The sequence below is a fragment of the Cnephaeus nilssonii genome (genome assembly GCF_951640355.1).
Source record: "Cnephaeus nilssonii genome assembly, chromosome: 19".
NCBI classification, from domain to species: domain Eukaryota; kingdom Metazoa; phylum Chordata; class Mammalia; order Chiroptera; family Vespertilionidae; genus Cnephaeus; species Cnephaeus nilssonii.
Window position 1 is genome coordinate 33,344,953 of NC_137090.1, and position 22,668 is coordinate 33,367,620.

The following is a 22,668-nucleotide window of genomic DNA, read 5'->3' on the forward strand; positions in this document are numbered from 1 at the left end:
AGTCTGCCATCTTTGTCTTGCTGCAGACTCAGGCCAGAGTCTGCCATCTTCGTCTTTGCTGCAGACTCCGGAGTCTCCAGTCTTGTCTTCGCTGTGGCACTCCGCTCCTGTAGATCCCTTCGCCCCCCACCCTCCCTCTCATAGCAGGCATCCTGCCCCACCTGGCCACTCTGCGCCTGGAGCAGCTGGGCAGCCGCCATCTTTGGCCTTCTAATTTGCATACTCACTCTGATTGGCTGTGGGCGTAGCGGAGGTACGGTCAATTTACATGTTTGTCTATTATTAGGTAAGACAAGAACTATTCTTATTACCCTATATCCTGGAACTCCTTAACTAACTGAAATCTTCCAAATTAAAAACAAACAAACAAAAAAACAAAAACAAACAAAAACAAAAAAACTAAGAACTAGAACCAACCAAATAGACTACTCTTCATCAACATCTTACACATTTTCTTACTTTAAAAAACTCTAATCCTCTCCAAGACTGCCAATCAATCATGTAATTTTCCCTAAGTTTTTCATTAACAGTTTTTCCAAACCTCTTTTAGCTTTAGAAGATTTATTATTAAAAACTAGAGGCCTGGTGCACAGGTGGGGTCCCTCAGCCTGGCTGGTGATTGGGCCAATTGGGGCGGTTTTGCCCAGTCCCAATTGGGGCCAACTGGGGCCGGTGTGGGGGAAGGACCGTGGGAGGTTGGCTGTGAGAGCACACTGACCACCAGGGAGCAGCTCCTGCATTGAGCGTTCAGTTGACCGGTCGTAATGATTGCTTAGGCTTTTATATATATAGATGGTAATCTTTCTTACTGTAAAAAGGGCTTAAGTTGAAGTTTTGATAGAACCTTTTTTTATAGGAAATTATAAAAATCTCTAATTAGGAGAATAAATGTCAATGTATCTTTCTAGTTATTCATATCTGTCCTCTTTTTACTAGCAAACCATATTCCCAGGTGTCATGGCAATATTTGTATAGCTATAACGATACCAAAATCAACTTACCATTAGACCTAGTTCCATAACCACAGTAAGATTTTAAAAACCAAACAAAATGAAATAGGGTTCAGTAGCTGAATTTAATTAACTTTAAATGGATAAATCACCCAATCATAGATAAATGGGTTTCAAAAGACAGGAAGAGAAAAACAATAACAGATAAGAGAGACTGCTAGATGTTTAAAGTCTTAGAAGTATAAGCAAAAATAAATAAATAAATAAAATAAACAAAACACACACACACACACACGATGTATAAGCTAATTATAACTCATCTAAGTGCCACACTTTAAATTCTCATAGTCATATAGCAGTGTTATTTAACCATTATTACTATTAAGACTTCTAGCAACCAGGTACCTGTAAACACAGATTCCTAAGAATTCCCAAGATGAGTTAAATTTTATGGGAAAATCGCCAGTATCTGTTATTACCAGTGCTCATATTGAGCACCACCCCGTTACTAATATATTACGTCACTATGAGTCACCTTAAAACAAGATTTTCCTCCTTGTTTAAAAACAAGACAATCCTATACCAAGCAACAAGTGATAAGGTACAAGTTTAGACAACTTTGCTTTCAGTAGAAAATACATGACAGCACTTGAACAAAAGTATATTACTGCTCTTAGAGTTTTACTGTCTATCACTGTTATTCTTACTTTTAAATTTTGAATCCTCAGGAAACTTTCAGAGGTATATCCCTGCCCACTGTAATCTTAAAAATAAATACTTCCTCTAAGAAAAGGGGTCACTATGTCTTCCTCTATGGGTAATTTCTTACGCTATATTTATGTCATACTCTTCATATGTATGACTCATTATATTTGAGCACCACAATCTGACTGGAGCAACTAAAGTATCAAAATATTTTGAGCTACAAATGCATGTTATTTACAGAGTAAGTGTACAAAGATTATCATATTACTGTATTTGTCATAGTACTTTTTGTCAGTGGTATAAGATCTTGTTAGACATATGTGTCAACACTGTAAAACAGATCACCTGTAACTATTTCTGGCTCAGGTTGGCTTTAGTTGAAAATGGTTAACATCCTTGATGAATGACTCCCAGATGAATTTTATCATTAGGGTTTTCTGACATTTTGCATTCCATTTAATATCACTTTATCCTTTGAAAACCTTTACGTCATACATTTGAAAGAAAGCAAAAAATGTTTGCATTAAAAATAATCAAAATACTCCTTGTGTAAATAAAATACTTTACCATTCAAACAATAAAAAATTTAATTAGTGTATTATTTGGGGGGGGGGGATCATGTTCATTTTGGCCTATAATTGTGAGGTAGTTATGTTAGAGTTTTTCTCTTGAAATACAATTGATAATCTAACCTAATCCTTAAAATAGTGACATTATTCCCTTGGCCACATTCATCTGTTACAAATTTTGGCTGGTGTGGCAGGGAAAAATCCCCATCATTGTTCTATGTTGCACTCAGAAGCCAAGATGAACCCTGGACAATCTCAATTTCTTCATCCTCAAACATTATATGCTGTACTTACAGTAACAACTGCTACCATTTTCTGAAGGCCAGGTTCTATGCTAAGCATCTCATAAATAATAACTCTGGAGTTGCATCTAACGTGCATTTAACTTGCATTAATTTGATAATATTTGCTCTGAAGACAATAAGTAAATATGAATGGAAATGTAAGTTATGTTATAGTGAACATGATTTTACATACCATTACATGCAACAAGTGCATGCAACAAAGTGAGCATGAGATGGGAGAAACCATGTCCCTTCAGACCAAGCATGTCAAACTCGCGGCAGCCGCATGCAGCCCACAATGAATATTTTTGTGGCCCAGCCAATATAAAGGTAAGAAACGTTTTAATAAAAATTTTGTTACTTAATTTTTACAATATCCTGTTATACATAACTAGAGGCCTGGTGCATGGAATTCGTGCATCGGTGGGGGGGTGTCTCAGCCCGGCCTGTGCCCTCGGGGGGATGTCCGACTGTCAGTTTGCGGGAGGTGACTGGCCAGCTGGTCTCCGCCCCACCCCCGATCACCGCCACCAGTAGCCTTCTTCTCAGGAAGTGTCTACCCCCTGGTGGTCAGTGTGCATCATAGTGACTGGTCATTCCGCTGTTTGGTCAATTTGCATATTAGGGTTTTATTATATAGGATTATTAATAACTAACTACAATGTTCACTCATGACTGATTACTATAATCGTGTTGCATTCATTTCCCTTACGCACCTTACCTGCAGGCGCACCATTTCTCTCTACTAATACTAGCAGTGAGTATTTTATCAGCCGATCGCCACATCATTAGTCTTATACTGACTTGTTTGGTGTGCACAACAGGAAATATTTCGCTTTCAGAGAACAAGAAAAATAGATTTGCATTACGCTTATTAATTTGTGCAGTTATTCAGTGTCTGGTAAGTTAATGTTCAAGAAAAAATATTAATTTTTATTAAAATATTCTATTTTATGTTAATGGTTACTCATTTATTTCTGCCCTTTGTATTCAGCATGTCTCTATCAAAATAAGCCTATGAAAATTGAAGCTTTTGTTTTTTCTGTGGCCCACGTAAACTTAAACCTTGTTTAGTTGGCCTGTGTTAGCCTTTGAGTTTGACATGCTTGCTTCAGTCTCAGTTACAGAGCTGTATGCCCACAACCATGCATATTGTTCTTTATGGGTCTCTCTGGCCAGAACTAGGTTACATGGTTACCTCTGGTAGGTGCAAGAGAGCCTGGGAAAGCAAGTATATGACTTTCCATCTTAATCACTGAGTGGCAACAGCAAAAACGATGTTTGGAATGACTGTTATCAAACTTTATCACAACAACTAATAAAGAACTAAATTATTTAAAATATCACTCATTTGTGCCCACTGAGCATTAAATTTAGAGTCATATGCTCAATGCTAAAGTTCACTGCACCTTTAACTAAAAAGAACTTTAATAGCTTTAACGGCCCTGTAGATAACCACAAACTACAGTTTTCACTATCTTCAAATGCACTTCATCTCACATTATTTCATTACCATTCAAAGATGGTTATGCCCATTTCAATCCAGGGTGTACAACTACTCATAAAGTAACACAGCTAAGCATGATACATATTTGATACAATTCAGTAAAGACTCAAATATGTCAGCTATAATAAATATGCTTTGGAAGCCAATTGTCATACTTTTTTAAAATTAAGTATATAATACTGTGCAAGAATCAAAGAATTAAATCCACTTAACGTTAGTAATTATTAGCAGATAATGAACGAATACTCACTATGCTAGAGTGCTAGACACTATATTAAGCATTCATTTAATTATTTCATGAAAAAATCTAACAATAATACTGTGAGATAAGGAAAGTGAAGCTTAGATAGGTGATTTCCCAAAATCTACACCTAGTAAGTGGCAGAGCTGGGATTTTAACTCCAGAATCTAGCTCCAGAGCCTAAAGTCAATTTAACCACTATGCTATGATGTAGCCTATTTTCTTGACAACAAGTACTTAAGACATAAAGTCATTATTAAATTATCCAGAGAGGGAAACTGTCCTTTTGGGTCTGGATTTGGCAAGGGAGAAAAGTACACTAAGGCCGTGTAGAAAATACTTTTTCTCTAGACGAATGTAAGGCTTAGGATTTTAAATAATGAAAAATTCATTATTTCAATATCACTGTCACATTGCTTGCTGATCTTAAAGAAATTGTGCTCTCAACTTCCAAAATGGTATTTTGGAAAGTAAGTAATAAATCAAGTGAAGTAGGCAAAAAGTAAAATGAGGAAAAAGAACTTTCTAATTTAAGGGGGGGTTAAGAAATACCTATCTGAGGCCCTGGCTGGGTAGCTCAGTTGGTTAGAGCATTGCCCCAGTACACCAAGGTTGTAGGTTCAATCCCCAGTCAGGGGCAAATACAAGAATCAACCAATGAATGCATACATAAGTGTAACAACAAATTGAAGGTTCTCTGTCTCTCTCTCTATCTCTCATCAATGAAAATAAATCTGATAAGGCATTTTCTCAACTACTGACCCATACATTTTCAAAATACATTTTTGTGCATTGAAGTTTTTCCAAAGACAAATGTCCATTTCAACATTTTTTCTTTCATCATTGAATTTAGGACCATATATGATCTAATCCTATACTATAAGGTTCCATTTTGGAGTTCACACAACTATTACAGAAAAGTTTTTTTCTAAGAATCACTATTATGGTTACTTTAGAATGAAGAAAGAATAAAACACCGAACCTCAATCATTCAGTTTTCTAAATCACATGCTCAGATAAGGCAACTTGTTTTAAAAAGAGTAGACTGTACTAGCAGCTTAAATGATATAAAGTCTTGTGCAGAGTAGGGATTTAATAAATGTTTGCAAAATGAATGCAATCCAATTAAGTAGAGGTGGGGATAGGAGATTGGGGGAGAATCTATGAAAAAAGCAAGTATAAGCCCTGGACCTGTTAAAACACAGTCTTACTCTAGGTGTCTTGAATCACCTGAAAGAACCGATGGAAACAAACAGTGAGCAACATCTCTATTTCTAACTTTCAACAGGCTGGCGTTCTGAGCAAGCTCATGCAACACAGAGGTCCAGATCATCCTTGTGTCTTTAAAATTTTTCATTTTACAACACACTATAATCTTCTATAAGACAATTTCAAGAACGTAAGACTTTTCATTATTAGTTTGTTTAATAAAATTCTCTAATTTTTAAAAGTCTTATAGATTAAAATCCTACAAAATGGTGCTTAAGTGGAAATTTCCAAAGACTATTTTCTTTCTACTAAAAGCCCTGTGTTTAATTATCAAGATGCCATATCCTGCAAGCATGTTTTGTAGGCAAGTGGAGGAATTCCTGGATTTTTCAGCCACACCTTGCCTAACCAGACTTCCTTTATAGTCTGCAGTTCCTTTGAAGTTTAATTGAAAACTACAGAATCAACATTAAAATGCTCAGAGTTGAGAAAGTTGCAGCTTGTATAAAACAGATCTAGAAGATGAATTAAAATATTGTACTCATAGAAAGCTTGGTGTATTTTTTTCAGTACTCTCTTTAAAAAGAAATAGGTTGTCTCTATTTTATGACAGCATTCAATAGTAAAAACTGTAATCAAAATGCAACCAAAGTCTGAACCAAAGGCCTCTTGTTACATGTGAGTTCATTCAGTATCTTTGAAAATGCATCTTTTCAAAGCTGCATTCAATTTCAATTTCCAAATGCTTGGTATAGCTGGATTACACAAATCATTCTTCTCACCTATTGTTTCTTTGTACAAAGATATATTTAAACCCATGAATACATTCAGTGTCCTCAGATTCTCTCTTTAAAAAATATCTGTCGATTCTATTTTGCCACATGATTTATAGTCTTGCTCATTAAAAATGTCAACATATTAAGTCTGATTTGATTAAAAAACTACGGTGACCACTTGCAATGATCTGGCCTACCATAGCAAAACATCCAATAGATTAATATGCTGCTAAGCATGACCTACTAAATTGATAAGCTCTCAAGGAAAGGGGATTTTTAAAGATTACAGTTGCATTATTCATTCTGTATAGTGCTCCAGGGTCATTACAAAATTGTACACAACAAACATACTTGGCATAGAGATTAACAACTAGAGCAGAAAGTCTCTAATTTTAAAAAATGAAGGTATTATTGAGTACAAAATTTAAAAAAAAACCTGAAAGCCCTGAAATAAGCTATTCATTTGAATTATATTGTCATAAAGCAAGCATCTTCCTCACCAAATTTGTATTATAATGAAAAATTGCTTAATAACCAAATAGCAACCCTAAATAACCATCATTATAAAAATGACTAATACCTCTTAAGTGCATGTTTATTTAGTGTCAGGCATGGTATTAAGGCCCTCTCTCATTTAATGCTCACTTCTATAAAAGTACTATTTATTACTTCTATTTCACAGATGGGCAAACTGAAGCATGGAGTAATTGAGTTGTCTGAGTCTAGTAAATTGTAAAGGCAGTATTCAGATTCAGGCGGAGAGTTCCCAAACCACCACTATGTTAGACTGCTTCACGTTGCTATAGGTATTTTTGAAGGCCTAAGAAGAAAGAAATGAAAATACTTTCAGGGCTTCAACCCTCATGTGGACTATATTAAAATCATTGGCGAATACTATTTTTATTCTAAACCACAATTGCGTTCTCAACCTCTAAAGAATAAATGAGCTTCCTTAACAGATTAAGATAATATGTTATGAGAAGCTAACATGTGGTTTAATTCTTGTCTGAGACATGCTAAATATTGTAATTATGAAGAAAAGGCTCTCTCAAATTGTTGTTGTTTCTATAAAAGTGTCTGAAGCAACAAGTAGAGAATCACTACTCCAGTGAGGAAGTTGCACAGAGATGTCTTCCCGTAAACTTCTAGAAACATAATTTCATACATTCCCCTATCTGTCTGAATCAGTAAAAATGAGGTTGTTGGGCGTTTTTGTTTGTGTTTTTTTTTCCCTTTAAGCAGAGAAAGGTACGGAGGTGGAAGAGGTGAGGGGCAAGGTAATACCCACAAACACACACTTTCCAAAGATAGAAGCTTCAGTATCTGGCTACCATACCTTAGACAACACTATCTTACAACAATCACACCATAGATAGAGTTGGCTTCTGATTGTAAATGAAAATGAAAGGGATTACTATTTAGAAGTAAGATCTTTTGCTTCTCCATCTTTCCCAATTAGTCTGTTCCACATTCCCGGCCCGTTATTCTCTATTGCACTCACATTTTAGGTTTTTTGAATATACATACTTAGTTTATGGCTGCCTTCCCGCACTAAGCCTGTAAATTCCAAGGCAAAGATAATGCTTTATAACCCCACAGTGCTGGAGAGGCTCTCAACAAGCTTCTGATGGACTGAGTTTATCAAGCACTAAGACAAAAGCAGCAACATGACTCAAACTGCAGTAATTTCAAACTAAAGCAGGACAAACATGAAGCAACATGGTTAAAAAAATGGAAGCAACTCAAATAGCACCTAGACATAGAGACTAATTCTAAGCTGGAAGGTAATTTAGTCCTTGGGTGTGGCAACCAAAGCTTAAATCCCAGCTCTGATACTCCTAGCTGGGGGAGTCTAAATGCCTCTGTTAAAATCAATTTCTTCACCTGTAAAATGGGAACAATAATAGTACTCCTTCAAATAGTAGTGATGCCTGTTTAACGCCAAACCCAGTGTCTACAGCATAGCAAACATGCGAAATATTGTAGCTACTAGGACAGTTATACATGCCCATAATCACAAATTTTAACAAATTCACTTTAAAGGAAAGCCAAGAGAACACATATATTGTATTTAAGGTAAAAGAAGTACTTAGTTTTACAATTCAGGAAAAACTATTTTTATTTCTCCAGCCCCCTTTTCTGCACTTTCCATGGCATCAGCACTGTACTGTTTGTGGCTCCCAGCTTACATCGTGTCTAGCCCTGTGCCTTAAGCTCATGCTTCAGGCTGCTCTATTTTCAAACCAATACCACTCAGTCTTTAAGGCTCAACTCAGAAATCCTTGTTGACCTTCTTCCTCTTCCACAAGGCTTATATAATTTGTGATTACTACACTGTATTCTAACCACTTATTTAATACTAATCTTTCTTCTCATATGCTAAGCTTTCTGAAACCAGGGTCTAACTGACTGCTTGATCATCAATCCTGGTATGAATTAAATAAATAAATATCTTCAGAGTCAAGTATAGCACGGGATACAAAAAGATACCAAATTTTTATTTTTCTAATTGAATCACACAGCTCCATAAAATCTAGGCTGGAACACAGTACACTACTTATCACCAATTATTTCTAAGCATAGCCTCTCCCACTCAGTAAGTGAAATATTTCCCGTCTCTCAGGAAATCTAGGGAACCAGGAGACCTTTCAATAGATTTCAGAGCCAAGATCACCTCATCAGACATTCTCTGGACAAACAGGAAAATAAGGGGCACCGTGAACAGCAGCTGTGTTGCTCAGCTGGGCAAGAAAATGCAGGGCAGTTTGTTAAAGTATTTGAAAAGGACTCAGTGCTGAGAACCAGAGGAAGAGAATGGATGAGATTACCGCACAAAATAGCACTCATTAAAGATTAACAAGAATGCTTAGATCTCTCCCATGTGTACCCGGCTTCTGGCATATTTCGAATTAGGTAAAGAGTTTTGTCAATAATCATTTTGTTTGGTTTTGTCCTAAAAAAAAAAAAATACTTTCCCTACCATAGCTAGGTTTTTTGAATGAATAAATAAATAAATAAAGAAGAAACATGGACCTGTGAATGCCTACAATGGGCCAGGCACTGTGTAGCTAATGCCAGCAGGCGTTTAATAGAAAAACAGTAAAGCCCTAAGCTGCTGGAACCAGGAATAATATTTTATGGTGCTATATAGTTAGGAAGTATGGGCTCTGCACAGTGCCTTTTTTCAGACTGGGCATAATCTAGAATCTGCTCCTTTTCACTGAAAGCCAAATAGAAAGGAGGAGAGACCTGAAGATACCTTTTGAACACCAAAGGCCTGCTCTTCCTCTGTACTTCCCAGGCACTTGAGTCATATTTTAACATCTAAGCTAGTTTAGGTATATTTTCTGTCCATGTCACTTAATTAATACTAAGTAATACCTGCTAAACTAACTAAACTCCTGTGGAAATAGTAATGGAACTCAAATAGAACACACTCTGGCTTATACTGCAATTTAGTATTTCCCAGAGGTGGAATTGTACACCATTAGAAAAAGAAGTGACTATTTCATAAAATGAACTGGGACAAGTGGTTAACTATTTAGAACAAAATTAATTTAATATTTACCTCATACCATGTAGTAAAATTAATTTTGGGTGATTAAAGTTAAATATAAAAATAAACCATAAGACAACTTCAGAAAATACAGATGAATATTTCTCTACCCTATTGATGGAAAATTGAATTAAGAAAACAATGTGAAAATCAAACACACAAAAAAGACTTTGGAGTGATGGCATTAAATTTTTTTAAATATCTGTACATCAAAATAAATATGACAAAAGCAAACAAAAATGGCAAATGAAAAACTGAGGCAAAATGTGCAACAAAACAGAAAAGGGTTAATATTCTTAGTATATAAAGAATATTTATAGCCCTAGCTGGTTTGGCTCAGTGGATAGAGCATCGGCCTACGAACTGAAAGGTCCCAGGTTCGATTCCAGTCAAGGGCACATGCCCGGGTTGTGGGCTCGATCCCCAGTGGAGAACTTGCAGGAGGCAGCCGATCCATGATTCTCTCTCATCATGGATGTTTCTATCTCTCTCTCCCTCTTCCTTCTCGCTGAAATAAATAAAAATATATTTTAAAAAAGGAATATTTACAAGTCAATATGGCAAAAATAACTATCCATGGAGAAAGTTGGGCTACTCACATCAATGACTTACAAAACAGGAAATATAAAACATATATAATAAATATTTGGAAAATGTTTAACCTCTGATTTAAAAAATATAAATTAAAACAGCAATAAAATACTAATGGTAGCCCTGACTGGTTTGGCTCAATGGATAGAGCGTCAGCCTGCGGACTGGAGGGTCCCGGGTTCGATTCCAGTCGGGAGCATGTACCTTGGTTGCGGGCACATCCCCAGTTGGGGGGTGTGCAGGAGGCAGCTGATAGATGTTTCGTTTCTCTCTCATCGATGTTTCTGGTTCCCTGTCCCTCTCCCTTCCTCTCTGTGAAAAATCAATAATATATATATATATATATATATATATATATATATATATATATGTTTTTTAAAAATACTAGTGGTTAAAAGAAAGGATTCTAGGGTCAGATACTATTCCTATAATCTTAGGCAATTCATTTTACTTCTCTGAGTCTCAATTTTCTTTGTAAAATAGAGATAATAACAATATCTACATCATAGGAGTGATGTAAAAATTAATATAATGCATGTAAGGTACTCAGCAGTGTCTGGTGCACAGTAAATGTTCAATAAACAAGGCTCTTATGAGAAAGAAAGTGGGTGATGATGATGCTGATACTCATGGCTGGTGAGGGTATAGTGAAGCAGACATTTTTATATATAGCTTGTCAACAAAAATTGATTCAACTTTTCTGGAGAACAATTTAGCAATATGTATCAAAAGTCTTAAAGGGGCCCTGGCCAGGCAACTCAGTTGGCTAGATCATCCTCCCAAAATGCCAAGGTTGCGGGTCCAATCCTTGGTCAGGGCACATATAAGCACGAACTAATGAATGCCCAAATAGGTGGAATACAAATTGATGGTTCAATTCTCTCTCTCTCTCTCTCTCTCTCTCTCTCTCTCTCTCATCTTCCCCCCTTCCTCTTTCTCTCTCTCAAATAAATTTTAAAGTCTTAAAGGTGGTCATATTTTTGGGCTTCTGGAAACAGAACAATGCTTAAAAGCAATGGAAGAACTCAAAATGGAAAAGATTGCTAAATATGGCTATATCCATCCATTGATCCATGTGTCCAATACTTTTGACCCGGGTGTTACAAAAATATGCATCAATAAACCAAGTCCCTGGCTTAAAGGTTGGCTGGGGTGATAAGCAGTCACACAACCAAGTACAATAAAGAGGTAGGAGGCACAATGGGTAAGTAAGGGTGCTATGGTGTGCATAGAAGAAGCACCTACCATGGTCTGGGAGTGGAGTCAGGGAAGCTTCCCAGAAGAAGTGACATTTAAGCTGGGACCTGAAGGATGAGTAGGAATTAGTCATGTAAAGAGAAGAGGAAAAAGTGTTCCAGGTAAAGGAAACAGTGTGTACAAAGCCTAGAGATAAAGGGGAGCATGGCATGTCAGCTTGACTAAGCAGTGTGCAAGGCAGGGACTTGGGAAGAGACAAGGCTAAAGAGATAAGTAAGGTTGGCTCATTAAAAGTTTGGCTAGCAAAACTCTGTAGTATAGACTTTAGTGTAAGGGTAATACAAACAATTAAAAAGCAAATAGTTTTAGCAAATACAATAAAAGACTAATATTCATAATATATCAAGAGGGTATATAGATTACGCCCGGCGTATGTGTAGCTCAGTGGTTGAGCATCGACCCATGCACCAAGAGGTCACCAGTTTCATTCCAGGTCAGTGCACACTAGGTTTCCAGCTCAATCCCCAGTGGGGGGCGTACAGGAGGCAGCCAATTGATGTGGATATTTCTCTCTCATCAATTTTTCTCTCTCTCCCTCTCCCTTTCTCTTAAAAAAGAAAAGAGGGCATGTAGATTGAAAAGAATAAATGCATAAAACGGAAATACAGGATTGCAGTCTGTAAATTCTAAGTTTAGTAAACTCTGTAAATTTACTAAAAATCACCTGAATTGTATACATTAAAGCAGTTTTTTTAGGGTTTGTAGGTTATATTCAATAAAACTATCTTCTAAAATTTTTAATAGAAATGGCTAATAAACATCTGAAAAACACTCCATCTATAATAAAATACATCAAACCAACTATCTTTATCCTCAAAAATTACTAATGATTAAAAACGAAATGAGAATATCCAGTGTTAATATGGCTAGGAGAAATGAACATTTTTATACTATGCTGGTTAGAATAAATGTTAATTGGAACAGCCTTTCTGTAAGATATAAATATGTAATAGAAGTGTTTAAATTGTTTGTACTCTGTGATCCAGTAATTTTATTTATTGGAATCTTAATAAATGCTCCAAAATGCACTGAACCGGAATGGCTCAGTTGGTTGAGCATTGTCCAGTGCACCGAAAGGTTGTGGGTTTGATTCTCAATCAGGGCACATACCTGGGTTGCGGGTTTGATTCCCAGTCTTGGAGCCTATGGAAGGCAACCAATTGATCTCTCTCCCCTCGCCCCACCCCCAACTAAGCATGTCCTCAGGTGAGGATTGAAAGAAAAAAGTTCTACAAACTCCCCAAAAATTCATCTGGAGTAAAAAAAAGACCCCGAAGAGCTGCAGCAAACTTGAGAAAGAAGAATAAAGTTGGAGGGATCACAATATCAGATATCAAGCTATACTACAAAGCCACTGTTCTCAAAACTGCCTGGTACTGGCACAAGAACAGACATATAGACCAATGGAACAGAACAGAGAACCCAGAGATCGACCCAAGCCATTATGCTCAATTAATATTTGACAAAGGAGGCAAGAGCATACATCAGAGTTAAGACAATCTCTTCAATAAATGGTGTTAGGAAAATTGGACAGATACATGCAAAAAAATGAAACTACACGACCAACTTTTACACCACACACAAAAATAAACTCAAAATGGATAAAGGATTTAGACGTTAAGATGGGAAACCATAAAAATCCTAGAAGAAGCCATAGGCAGCAAAATAGCAGACATTAGTTGTAGCAGTATATTTACTGATACATTTCCTAGGGCAGTGGTCGGCAAACCGCGGCTCGCGAGCCACATGCGGCTCTTTGGCCCCTTGAGTGTTCTAATGCCACTTCTTCAAAATAGACTCACCGAGGCTGAAAACCGACTTCTGCACATCGGCCACGAAGTTTCAATCGTACTGTACGTGCGCGCCTGCACGTGGTATTTTGTGGAAGAGCCACACTCAAGGGGCCAAAGAGCCGCATGTGGCTCGCAAGCCGCAGTTTGCCGACCACTGTCCTAGGGCAATGAAAATTAAGGAGAAAATAAACAGATGGGACTACATCAAAATAAAAAGCTTCTGCACAGCAAAAGAAACCATCAACAAAACAACAAGAAAGCCCACTGCATGGGAGAACATATTTGCCAATGTTATCCCCGATAAGGGTTTAATCTCCAAAATTTATAGGGAACTCATACAACTTAACAAAAGGAAGATAAACAATCCAATAAAAAAAATGGGCAAAGGACCTAAATAGACACTTTTTGAAAGAAGGCATACAGAAGGCCAAGAGACATATGAAAACATGCTCAAAGTCACTAATCATCTGAGAGATGCAAATCAAAACAACAATGAGGTACCATCTCACACTTGTCAGAATGGCTATCAGCAACAAATCAACATATGACAAGTGCTGGAGAGGATGTGGAGAAAAAGGGACCCTCTTGCACTGCTGGTGGGAATGCAGACTGGTTCAGCCACTGTGGAAAACAGTATGGCGTTTCCTCAAAAAATTAAAAATAGAACTTCCATTTGACCCAGTAATCCCACTTCTAGGAATATATCTGAAAAAACAGAAACACCAGTCAGAAAGGATATATGCACCCCTATGTTCACAGTGGCACAATTTACAATAGCTAAGATTTGGAAACAGCCTAAGTGCCCATCAGCAGATGAATGGATTAGGAAACTGTGGTACATCTACACAATGCAATACTATGCTAATGTAAAAAAAAAAAAAAAAGGAATTCTTACCATATGCAACAGCATGGATGGAACTGGAGAGCAATATGCTAAGTGAAATAAGCTAGTCAGAGAAGAGAAAGATAAATATCACATGATCTTACTCATTTGTGGAATATAATGAACAACGTAAACTGATGAACAAAAATAGAACCAGAGTCACAGAAGGATCGAACAGACTGTCCAACCTATGAGGGAAGGCAGAGGGTAAGGGGGTAAGAGATCTACCAAAGGACTTGTATGCATGCATATGAGCATAGCCAATGGACACAGACGGGGGTGGGGGGGGGTGGGGGGGGAAAGGGGGAGTGCATGTGCTGGGGGGTGGGGGTGGCCAATGGGGGGGAAAAAGGAGACATATGTAATACTATATGTAATACTTTAAAAGAAAGAATTTAAATTTAAAAAAAGAAAAAAGTTCTAAAATGCAGTTGAATATTTATGCCCAATGATATTCATGTAATTGAATTTACAATAGTAAAACAAAAAAGTTGGAAACACCAAGATGTTCATCAATAATGGAATGGTTAGAACGAGTTATAACTCAATGCAGCCATTTAGGTGATATGGCAATACATCTATGATATATATCAAACTTAAAAATGTAAAATTATATATACATCAGCATTTCAAATATGTAAAATATATAACACAGCTTTATGGCACATATATTTTATTCTCTTTATTGTGCTTTTCTGTATTTTCCAAATTTCTATAATGGCCATGTATTATTTTTACAGTTTGAGTATCTAAAGCTGTCTTCAAAAAATTTAAAAGCATCACTTTTAAGTATTTATGCTTCATATAAATCAACTAGAGGCCCAGTGCACGGCATTTTTCCACTTTGGGGGGGCGGTCCCTCAGCCCAGCCTGCACCCTCTCACAGTCTGGGACCCCTCAGGGGATTTCTGCCTGCTGGCTTAGGCCCGCTTCCCCGACAGTCGGACATCCCCCAAGGGGCCCTTAGCGCTGCTGCGGAGGCGGGAGAGGCTCCTGCCACCGCTGCTGAGCTCGCCAGCTGTGAGCCCGGCTTCTGGCTGAGCAGCACTCCCCTTGTGGGAGCGCACTGACCACCAGGGGGCAGCTCCCGCATTGAGTGTCTGCCCCCTGGTGGTCAGTACGCATCACAGCAACCAGTCATTCCGCTGTTCGGTCAATTTGCATATTAGCCTTTTATTATATAGGAGGATTTCATATTTGCTATGATTTTATTTCCTCTGCTTAGGGAGAGAGATGTGGGTCATATTTGAATATATATAATTCAACAATATCTTACTTATCCATCATTATCAGGAAATAAGATATATATGTAAATAAATTTCCCAATTAATTAAAATGTATATTTTAAACATCAAAATTTTGGTGAAACTTGGATGAACATCTATCTAAAAATATACTTTACTCAATCCTGACTGCTTAAATCAAGACAAAACAAGATTAAGCCTTCTTATGATATTCAGGATCATCAATATGACCATATAACATTAGCTCTGAGGGAGTACTGAATCTTAGGTGGGTATTTGTCCTTACATTAAGTAGTCCGTAAGTGCTATGTTTTTCCTTAGGACAGCTATCTACAGGTTTTCTTCCTCTTCCCTTGCTGTAAAACCATCACAGTTATCATTTCCCAGAACTATAAGGAGCCTGTCTTTAGCAGCAGTGCCACTTTTCATTCCTATTTTATAATCTTCTGAGAGTAAGGAAATTAAATGCCCAAGGCTTTAAATAAGGATATTACCTAAACATGATCTGCACGGAGTTGGATAATTCTGTTCTAGGTATTCAAGATTACAATATAAATGAACTCCAAAGAGAGTGTGAGTTCTTGATTGTATCTCAAGTCTTGGTTTCTTTACTATACTGGCAGTCAAATTCTCGGGATCAGAAACTAATGCTGTTTCTCTTATCACACCATGGAAAGAGATGTAACCAAGAGCCAAGAAACTTAGTTCTAGTTCGGGTTCTTACACCAACCAGTTGTATAACCCTCAGCAAGTCTTTTAACCTCGGTAACCTGTCTTGCATAACTTACAAAGCTACTCTAGAAAGTTTTAGATCATGATCACAAAAACATTCTGAGAAATATAAAGCACTACAGAAGACTAAAAGATTTTTGTAGCAGTTCACTGTCCTGTATGACCCTAGATCAATATGGGTATCCATTCTGAAAATTCATAGCAGAAAGAACAGAGGGAAAAAGATAATTCTTAAATTGCAATTAATTAGGACACACTTATTATCTAGGAATAACAATATATTCCTAGGGCTGGCATCTCTGACTCCTCCTTCCCTATACCCGATCAATCCCCAAGTCCTTTGTGTCTTCTCCACAATCCCTCAAATCTGCCCCTTTCTTTCCATTATCACTCACATTCCCAATTCAAGACTTTATTATCTCACACCTGGGCTACTGTAACATCCTCCAACTGGATCCACTCATGGCCTCTCCCTCTGTCAAATCCTTCTAGCCCACAGCTTCCAGATTAATTTTCTTAAAACACCAGTGATCACATCTGTTCAAAAACCTCTGAGGACGTTGCATTATCTTCTCTATCAAGTTCACACTCCTAAGCCCATCAGTCCCTGTCAGCTCTAGCTGCCTCTTCACCTTTATTGCCTATTATTCTTTCCAAATTCTTCCTCCAATTGGCCTAAGTCCTTCAGATATGCCTTGTACTTTTCTGCCTCTAAGTCTTGGTGTATATAGCTTTCCTCCACCTAGAATATTCTCTACTTTCCAGCTTCCAGCTCAACCTATAGAAATTCAGCCCATCCTTCAAGGGCTAGTTCAAGAGCCACATATTTTGTATACCTCCCTTTGATTACCACAAAGGAAAAAGATGGCAGATTCTAGTTAGACACATCTGGGTTTAAACTACAGCTTCAGCAGTTGAGTGTCACTGAGCATATTCCTTATTTGCTCTTAGCCTCAGTTTCTTCCATCTGTAAGATGGGGATAATAGCAATTTCCCTTGGGCATATCGTGAGGAGTAAATGTGTCACTCAATCCATGTCAAGCACTTAGAATGATGTCTGGCATAGAGAAAGACCCAAGAGATTTAGAGATTGATATTACTTTTGCCATTAGTGAATTTATCTTAATCTGAATTCAGACAATACTTATCATTACAAACTGACTATTCATGTGCATACAGTATTATTTCCCTCACTCTCCTTCTCTATCCTCTCCCCTCATATTTTTTCTTCATCCTATCCCTGATTACATGATCCTGATAGAGTATATCTCTTATACATATTAGTATCTATAATAATCATTCACACCCAATAGATGATCAATAGATTTGTTTAATCCCTAATGAAAGAATACTGAAAAACTGACACTACTAAATTTTTAAAATTCCTATACTAAAAACATATAATAAAATGCTTATTATGATTAATTAAAAATATAAATTTCCAACCTTATAAAATTAGGTTTCTCCTTTCATGACCCTGTAGATTCTTTTTGCTCATTTTTAAAAAATCAACAACTCGCCCTAACCAGTTTGGCTCAGTGGATAGAGCATCAGCCTGCGGACTGAAGGGTCCCAGATTCGATTCTGGTCAAGGGCATATACCTTGGTTGCGGGTACATCCCCAGTAGGGGGTGTGCAGGAGGCAGCTGATTGATGTTTCTAACTCTCTATCCCTCTCCCTTCCTCTCTGTAAAAAATCAATAAAATATATTTTAAAAATAAAAATAAATTAAAAATCAACAACTCAACCTATTCATACAGCAAAAGATGCAACAGCAAATATATGCAATTCAGACAGCATCCTGAAACACAGGCTGGACTACAAGGACCAGGAGCCGACTCAGCTGAACACAGCTTTGGATGAACTGAAATGGGAAGACAATTTAAAGGGAAAGGTAATTGGCTCATCAGTCATGTTATTAATGTTTAGTTTCACACACACACACATCAGTCCCAGGATTCCTTTACACCCTGGGCCACATATAAACAACTGAAATAACCAGGCTAGTATAGCAAGTAGATGTAGAAATATCAGTCATTTAGCTCAGCAACTGAGCTAACCACATGACTAATTTAATTACTTATGTCAAAAGTGACTATTAACATACCTAAAGACTCTAAAATAACCCAAGTTTGGCTAATTAAGTCATATCAAGTGGCATGAATTTAATCATAGATGTGGTCTTAATGTATACTAATCATTCACCTCAAGAAAAATAGTATGATAACTTGATGTTCATATATTATGACAGCATACATGTTTTCAACAGTGACCAAGAAAAATTATGTCACTATAATACTGGGTTCTAGTTTATTTGCATGATTCTACTAATCTTCAGTTGCTTTTTAAACAAAATCAATCCTGGCAACCACTATCCTCAAAGAGTTCACTAGTGGAGTAAATTAAGATGGTCTGATAGTATGTTAGTGACTTTCCAAAAACTGGCATAAAGTACCACATATAAGAATGAAGTATTGTATATTAAATTTCTATCCCCATGATACTTGTCTCCAGAGGACCTTAAACTGTTTTCTACCTTTGAAGGGCAATTATTTTCAAATCACAGAACCTTTGAAAAAGCCTTAGAAGTCTCCCCATTTTAGGAATACTTTCTATTACCTCCTAGGCAAAAGGCCTCCAGACTTTGCTTGAATACTTTCAGCAATGGGCACTCACTATTTTGCAAGGCAGTCCACTCCATTGTTACAAAATTCTTGCTTACAATCATTGGAAATCTGCCTCCCTGAACTTCTACCCAAGGATCCTAGTTCTGCTCTCTGGAATAACACAAGGTAAATTAACCTATGAAATATAATCACTTCTAGAATTAGGATATATTTGTCAATTTGATAACACAGAATGCAAAAGAAAGCTTCAGGGGGGAAAGAAAGAAACCACCACTGTATACAAAATTTTGCAATTCAGGAAACTGTTAAAATTACAAGCCAGTTAACATATAAACAGAAGAGTAAGCCTATTTTTTACAGTGGAAGGTGGCACAGTGTTTATTGAATATCTTTTTGCAACTTGAAACTACTAAATCCACCAGCACAGTTTTAAAAATTACAGTTCTGTAGGAAGTTCAAGACGGTTTTCCCAATTGCCCATAGTTTCATTCTGTCTGCTTCCCTCTAAAACATCTGGATTACTTTTCAATGAAAGATCCCATTTCGCCCGGCTGGTGCAATATTTTATTTTGAAAAATGAGTATTTTCAAAATTAGAGCCTAAAAGAATAGTGTGTACAAGAGTGGGGGTGGGATGAGGAAAGAAGGCAAAGAAGGGCCCAGCAGGAAAAGGCTGGCTACTGGGTATGTTCCTGCTGGAAGCATGCCTCACTGGCATAGGCATCTGAACTAGCGAGCCATACAAACGTGGCCCAAGAATAAGAACGATCATGAGCAGTAAGTGTAAGACATACATGTCTGTAAGATGTAAATGAACTGGCATTGGTCATCTTGCAGCACCAGATGCTTTGGGGATCTCCACAGAGGAAAAGATAAGTTCAAGAAGCAGAGACCACAGCCACACTTTGGGGGAGGGAAGGAGGGAAAAGACCAAGGAGTAACTACCGTTCAGCAGTCCAGTGAAGCCCGAACAGTACAGAACACAGGAAAGACAGCAAGTGACTCGGGGAAGTCAGAGAGCGAGCCCGAAGAAGGGTGTGCAGGGCTCGCCTAGGGGTCCATGGGATGGGTGTGGGTAAGCGGACGTGGATGGATGTAAGGGGCAACGCCGGAGTCCCATGGTCCTCTCCCTGCAGCAAAGCAACAGAGGGAAAAGGAAGGGGGAGGGTGAAGAACCAGAATGACTCATTCCCAAAAGGAAGTGCTCAAGCCATAGGAAAGCATGCCACAGGGGGGTTCGGGCGAGGACTGTTAGAGCTCGGTGCCCAGAGTGATGGGGCCCAAAATCAACGTTCCGTCGTTCCTGCAGCTCGTCTGTAAGATGGGGTGGGTGTGGGGGGTTCGCGGCAGCCGAGTGCCAAGGCCTGGGAAGCGGCGCGGCGCGTGCGCAGTGGCGCTCGGCGGGACCCGTTGAGGCAAAGCGGAGCCGCAGTGACAGAAGCGAGCAGAGCCGCCGCGGGGAGAGACTCACCGAGGCGCAGGGGCTGGAGGTGGTGCTGGGGGTCGGCGATCGCTGGACCGTGACCAAAGCCATCTAGGCGCTGCTGGGTTGTTCCGGGCAGGGCATTCTCGTCCTGAGAGTGAGGGGCGGGAGGGTGACGGAGCCGGAATGGGGAAAGGAGTGCGGGGTTGGGGAGAAGGGAACGGGGAGGAGAAGGAGGCCGCGGGAACGGCCGCAGGCTCCGCACCCACCACCGGCCTCTCGCGGACCCACGCACCGAACGGGTGGCTGGCGGGCGGACTGCCGGGCGGTTCGGCAGCTGCGGGGCACAATGAGCGTTCCCAGTGCGCAGGCGCCACCTGTCAGCAACCGCCTCTCCCCTCGGCGCGCGCCGCTGCCGCGCGCTAACCCTTGAGTTGCCGGAAGCCGCCGGGCGTGTGCGCCGCCGGCCGCCGCCCCCTCCCGGTTTCCTCCCTGGCGCTGGGGCTCGCGTCGTCAGTCCGCGGCGGGTTATGGAGTCGGGTGGGGGTGACCGGGCCGGGGCGGGGGCCGCCGGAGCCCCAGCTCCCCACAGATAACCATTTTATGAGGTGGGCGCACAGCTTAGCCAACCTTAGGGCCGAGAGACTGAAGTGAAAGCCTGACGCCAAGGGCTCCGCGGGATCCAGACCCCCTTTCTGCGCGGGGGTGGGACCTACGAGCTGGAAGGCCACCTGGCGTGAGCAGGACTCGAGTTTGTCATCTTCCTTTGACCCGGACTCGCGGGCTTTTTCTCCTCTTTCCCACCCTGCGGTCTCAGAGCCCATGCATGTTTCATGACGAGTCTTTTTTGAAAGATTTTTAATTGTATTCCCTGGGACGCTTCACGGGACCTTCCCCCCCTCCCCCTGTGCCCTCTATTCCCCTGGCCCCTGTCTAAGGACTCGTTCATTATTCCCGAGGTAGAGAGAGGCTGGGGGAGCCGGCGAGGCCCGGAAGGCTGGGCTCAGAGTGCTAAGGGTCCAACCTGCCATTTGCCTGCCTCTTGCTTCCTCCTGGGAAGAAACTAAACAGGATTTGCTTCTAGAGGTTTCTTCGCCTTGTTTCTAGATTTCATTATTTCGAAGACACGAGTGAAATGCAGATGAACTATTTTAAAGGAGCCCGTTTCTAAAAGACAAGCCGGCCGCAGCACATTAAGCCAAGGAGATAATGGGACATCAAGATGAAAAAGAAGGCACTGCGCAAACACCGTGGGTTACACGGAGAGCACTGACAAAGCTATCTCTCGGTTTGAATGGATGCTCCGGTAAATACCAGCATACACAGCCAAGCTGCAGAAAACACACTCCGGAGTTTGCAGTTCCTGAAGCCCACCTCCTCCTGTTTGTCACCCACACTCTGGGATCCCGGTGCTGCCTTTACACTGACGGGGCTGCTGAGCGCTTCCCGGCTTCGGTAGGGGAAGGGCCACCGGAGCCCTCTGCGCCGAGCCTTTGTTCTCTCCCAGGGGCCCTGGGCTTGACAGAATTAGCAGGGCGGTTCCATGGAGAGTCAGACACCGAGGGTCCCCGTACTGTACTGTCCTATGGAGAAGAAGCGTATCACAGAGAAGCCAGCTGGTCGGCTTTTGCCCCCTGGTGGTGGTCAAGAATGCCTGCGAGACAAAATTAAAGATGTATGATTCACAGATTACACCACCTTGACTGTGTTTTTCCCAGAGCTACCTGGTAGACAGGAAAAGAGTAGATAAAAGTTGAGAAGTAAGAACTCTGAATCAGTGCTTAGAAGACCAAACAGGCAGCTGTATGCCGAGCCAAGAGATACATAGCTGGAAGCTGAATGAACTGAAATGAAACACATGTGGCTTATAAACCAAAGAATCATTCTAGAAAAAGTTATTCAAATCAATAGTTCTTGGAAATGTACTTATATGTTGACTTTCTTACTGACTCAGAGACAGCAACACTACTTTTGTGTAGCAATATAATCTTAAGGGATTCTTTTGGAAGACGAGAGAGACAATTTCATTAATCTTACAGTGGGAAAGAGCACTTACTGCCATAGGCTTCTAATCCCAGCTCTAAAACCTTAAGCAAATGGCTTAAACTTTTTGAGCTTTCGTTTCTTCATCTCTACAGTAAAGCTCTAACTCACAGGATTCTTGTGATCAAATGAGAATGGTGTATGGTAAAGTGCAGTATAAACTGCAAAGCCTTGTATGTAATTAAGATCATTAGTCTCTAAAGTTTGTTCCAAGTTCAGTTAGCTTTTGCTGAGTGTACCCTTCGTGTAGAAAATAGCATCTAGCAAAATGGGAACAA

At 39.5% G+C, this 22,668-nt stretch overlaps 1 protein-coding gene across 2 annotated transcripts in view; it reads right to left on the reverse strand.

Annotated features, from left to right (window-relative positions):
* Nucleotides 1–20,696, reverse strand: part of SSH2 (slingshot protein phosphatase 2) — a 216,621-nt gene extending 195,925 nt beyond the window's left edge. For both annotated transcript variants that reach the window (XM_079798860.1, XM_079798858.1), the window contains exon 1: nt 20,396–20,696. In XM_079798860.1, coding sequence (XP_079654986.1) covers nt 20,396–20,458 — 63 coding nt within the window. In that variant the 5' untranslated portion in view covers nt 20,459–20,696. The remainder of the gene's footprint in view (nt 1–20,395) is intronic.
* Between the last annotated feature and the right edge of the window lie 1,972 nt (nt 20,697–22,668).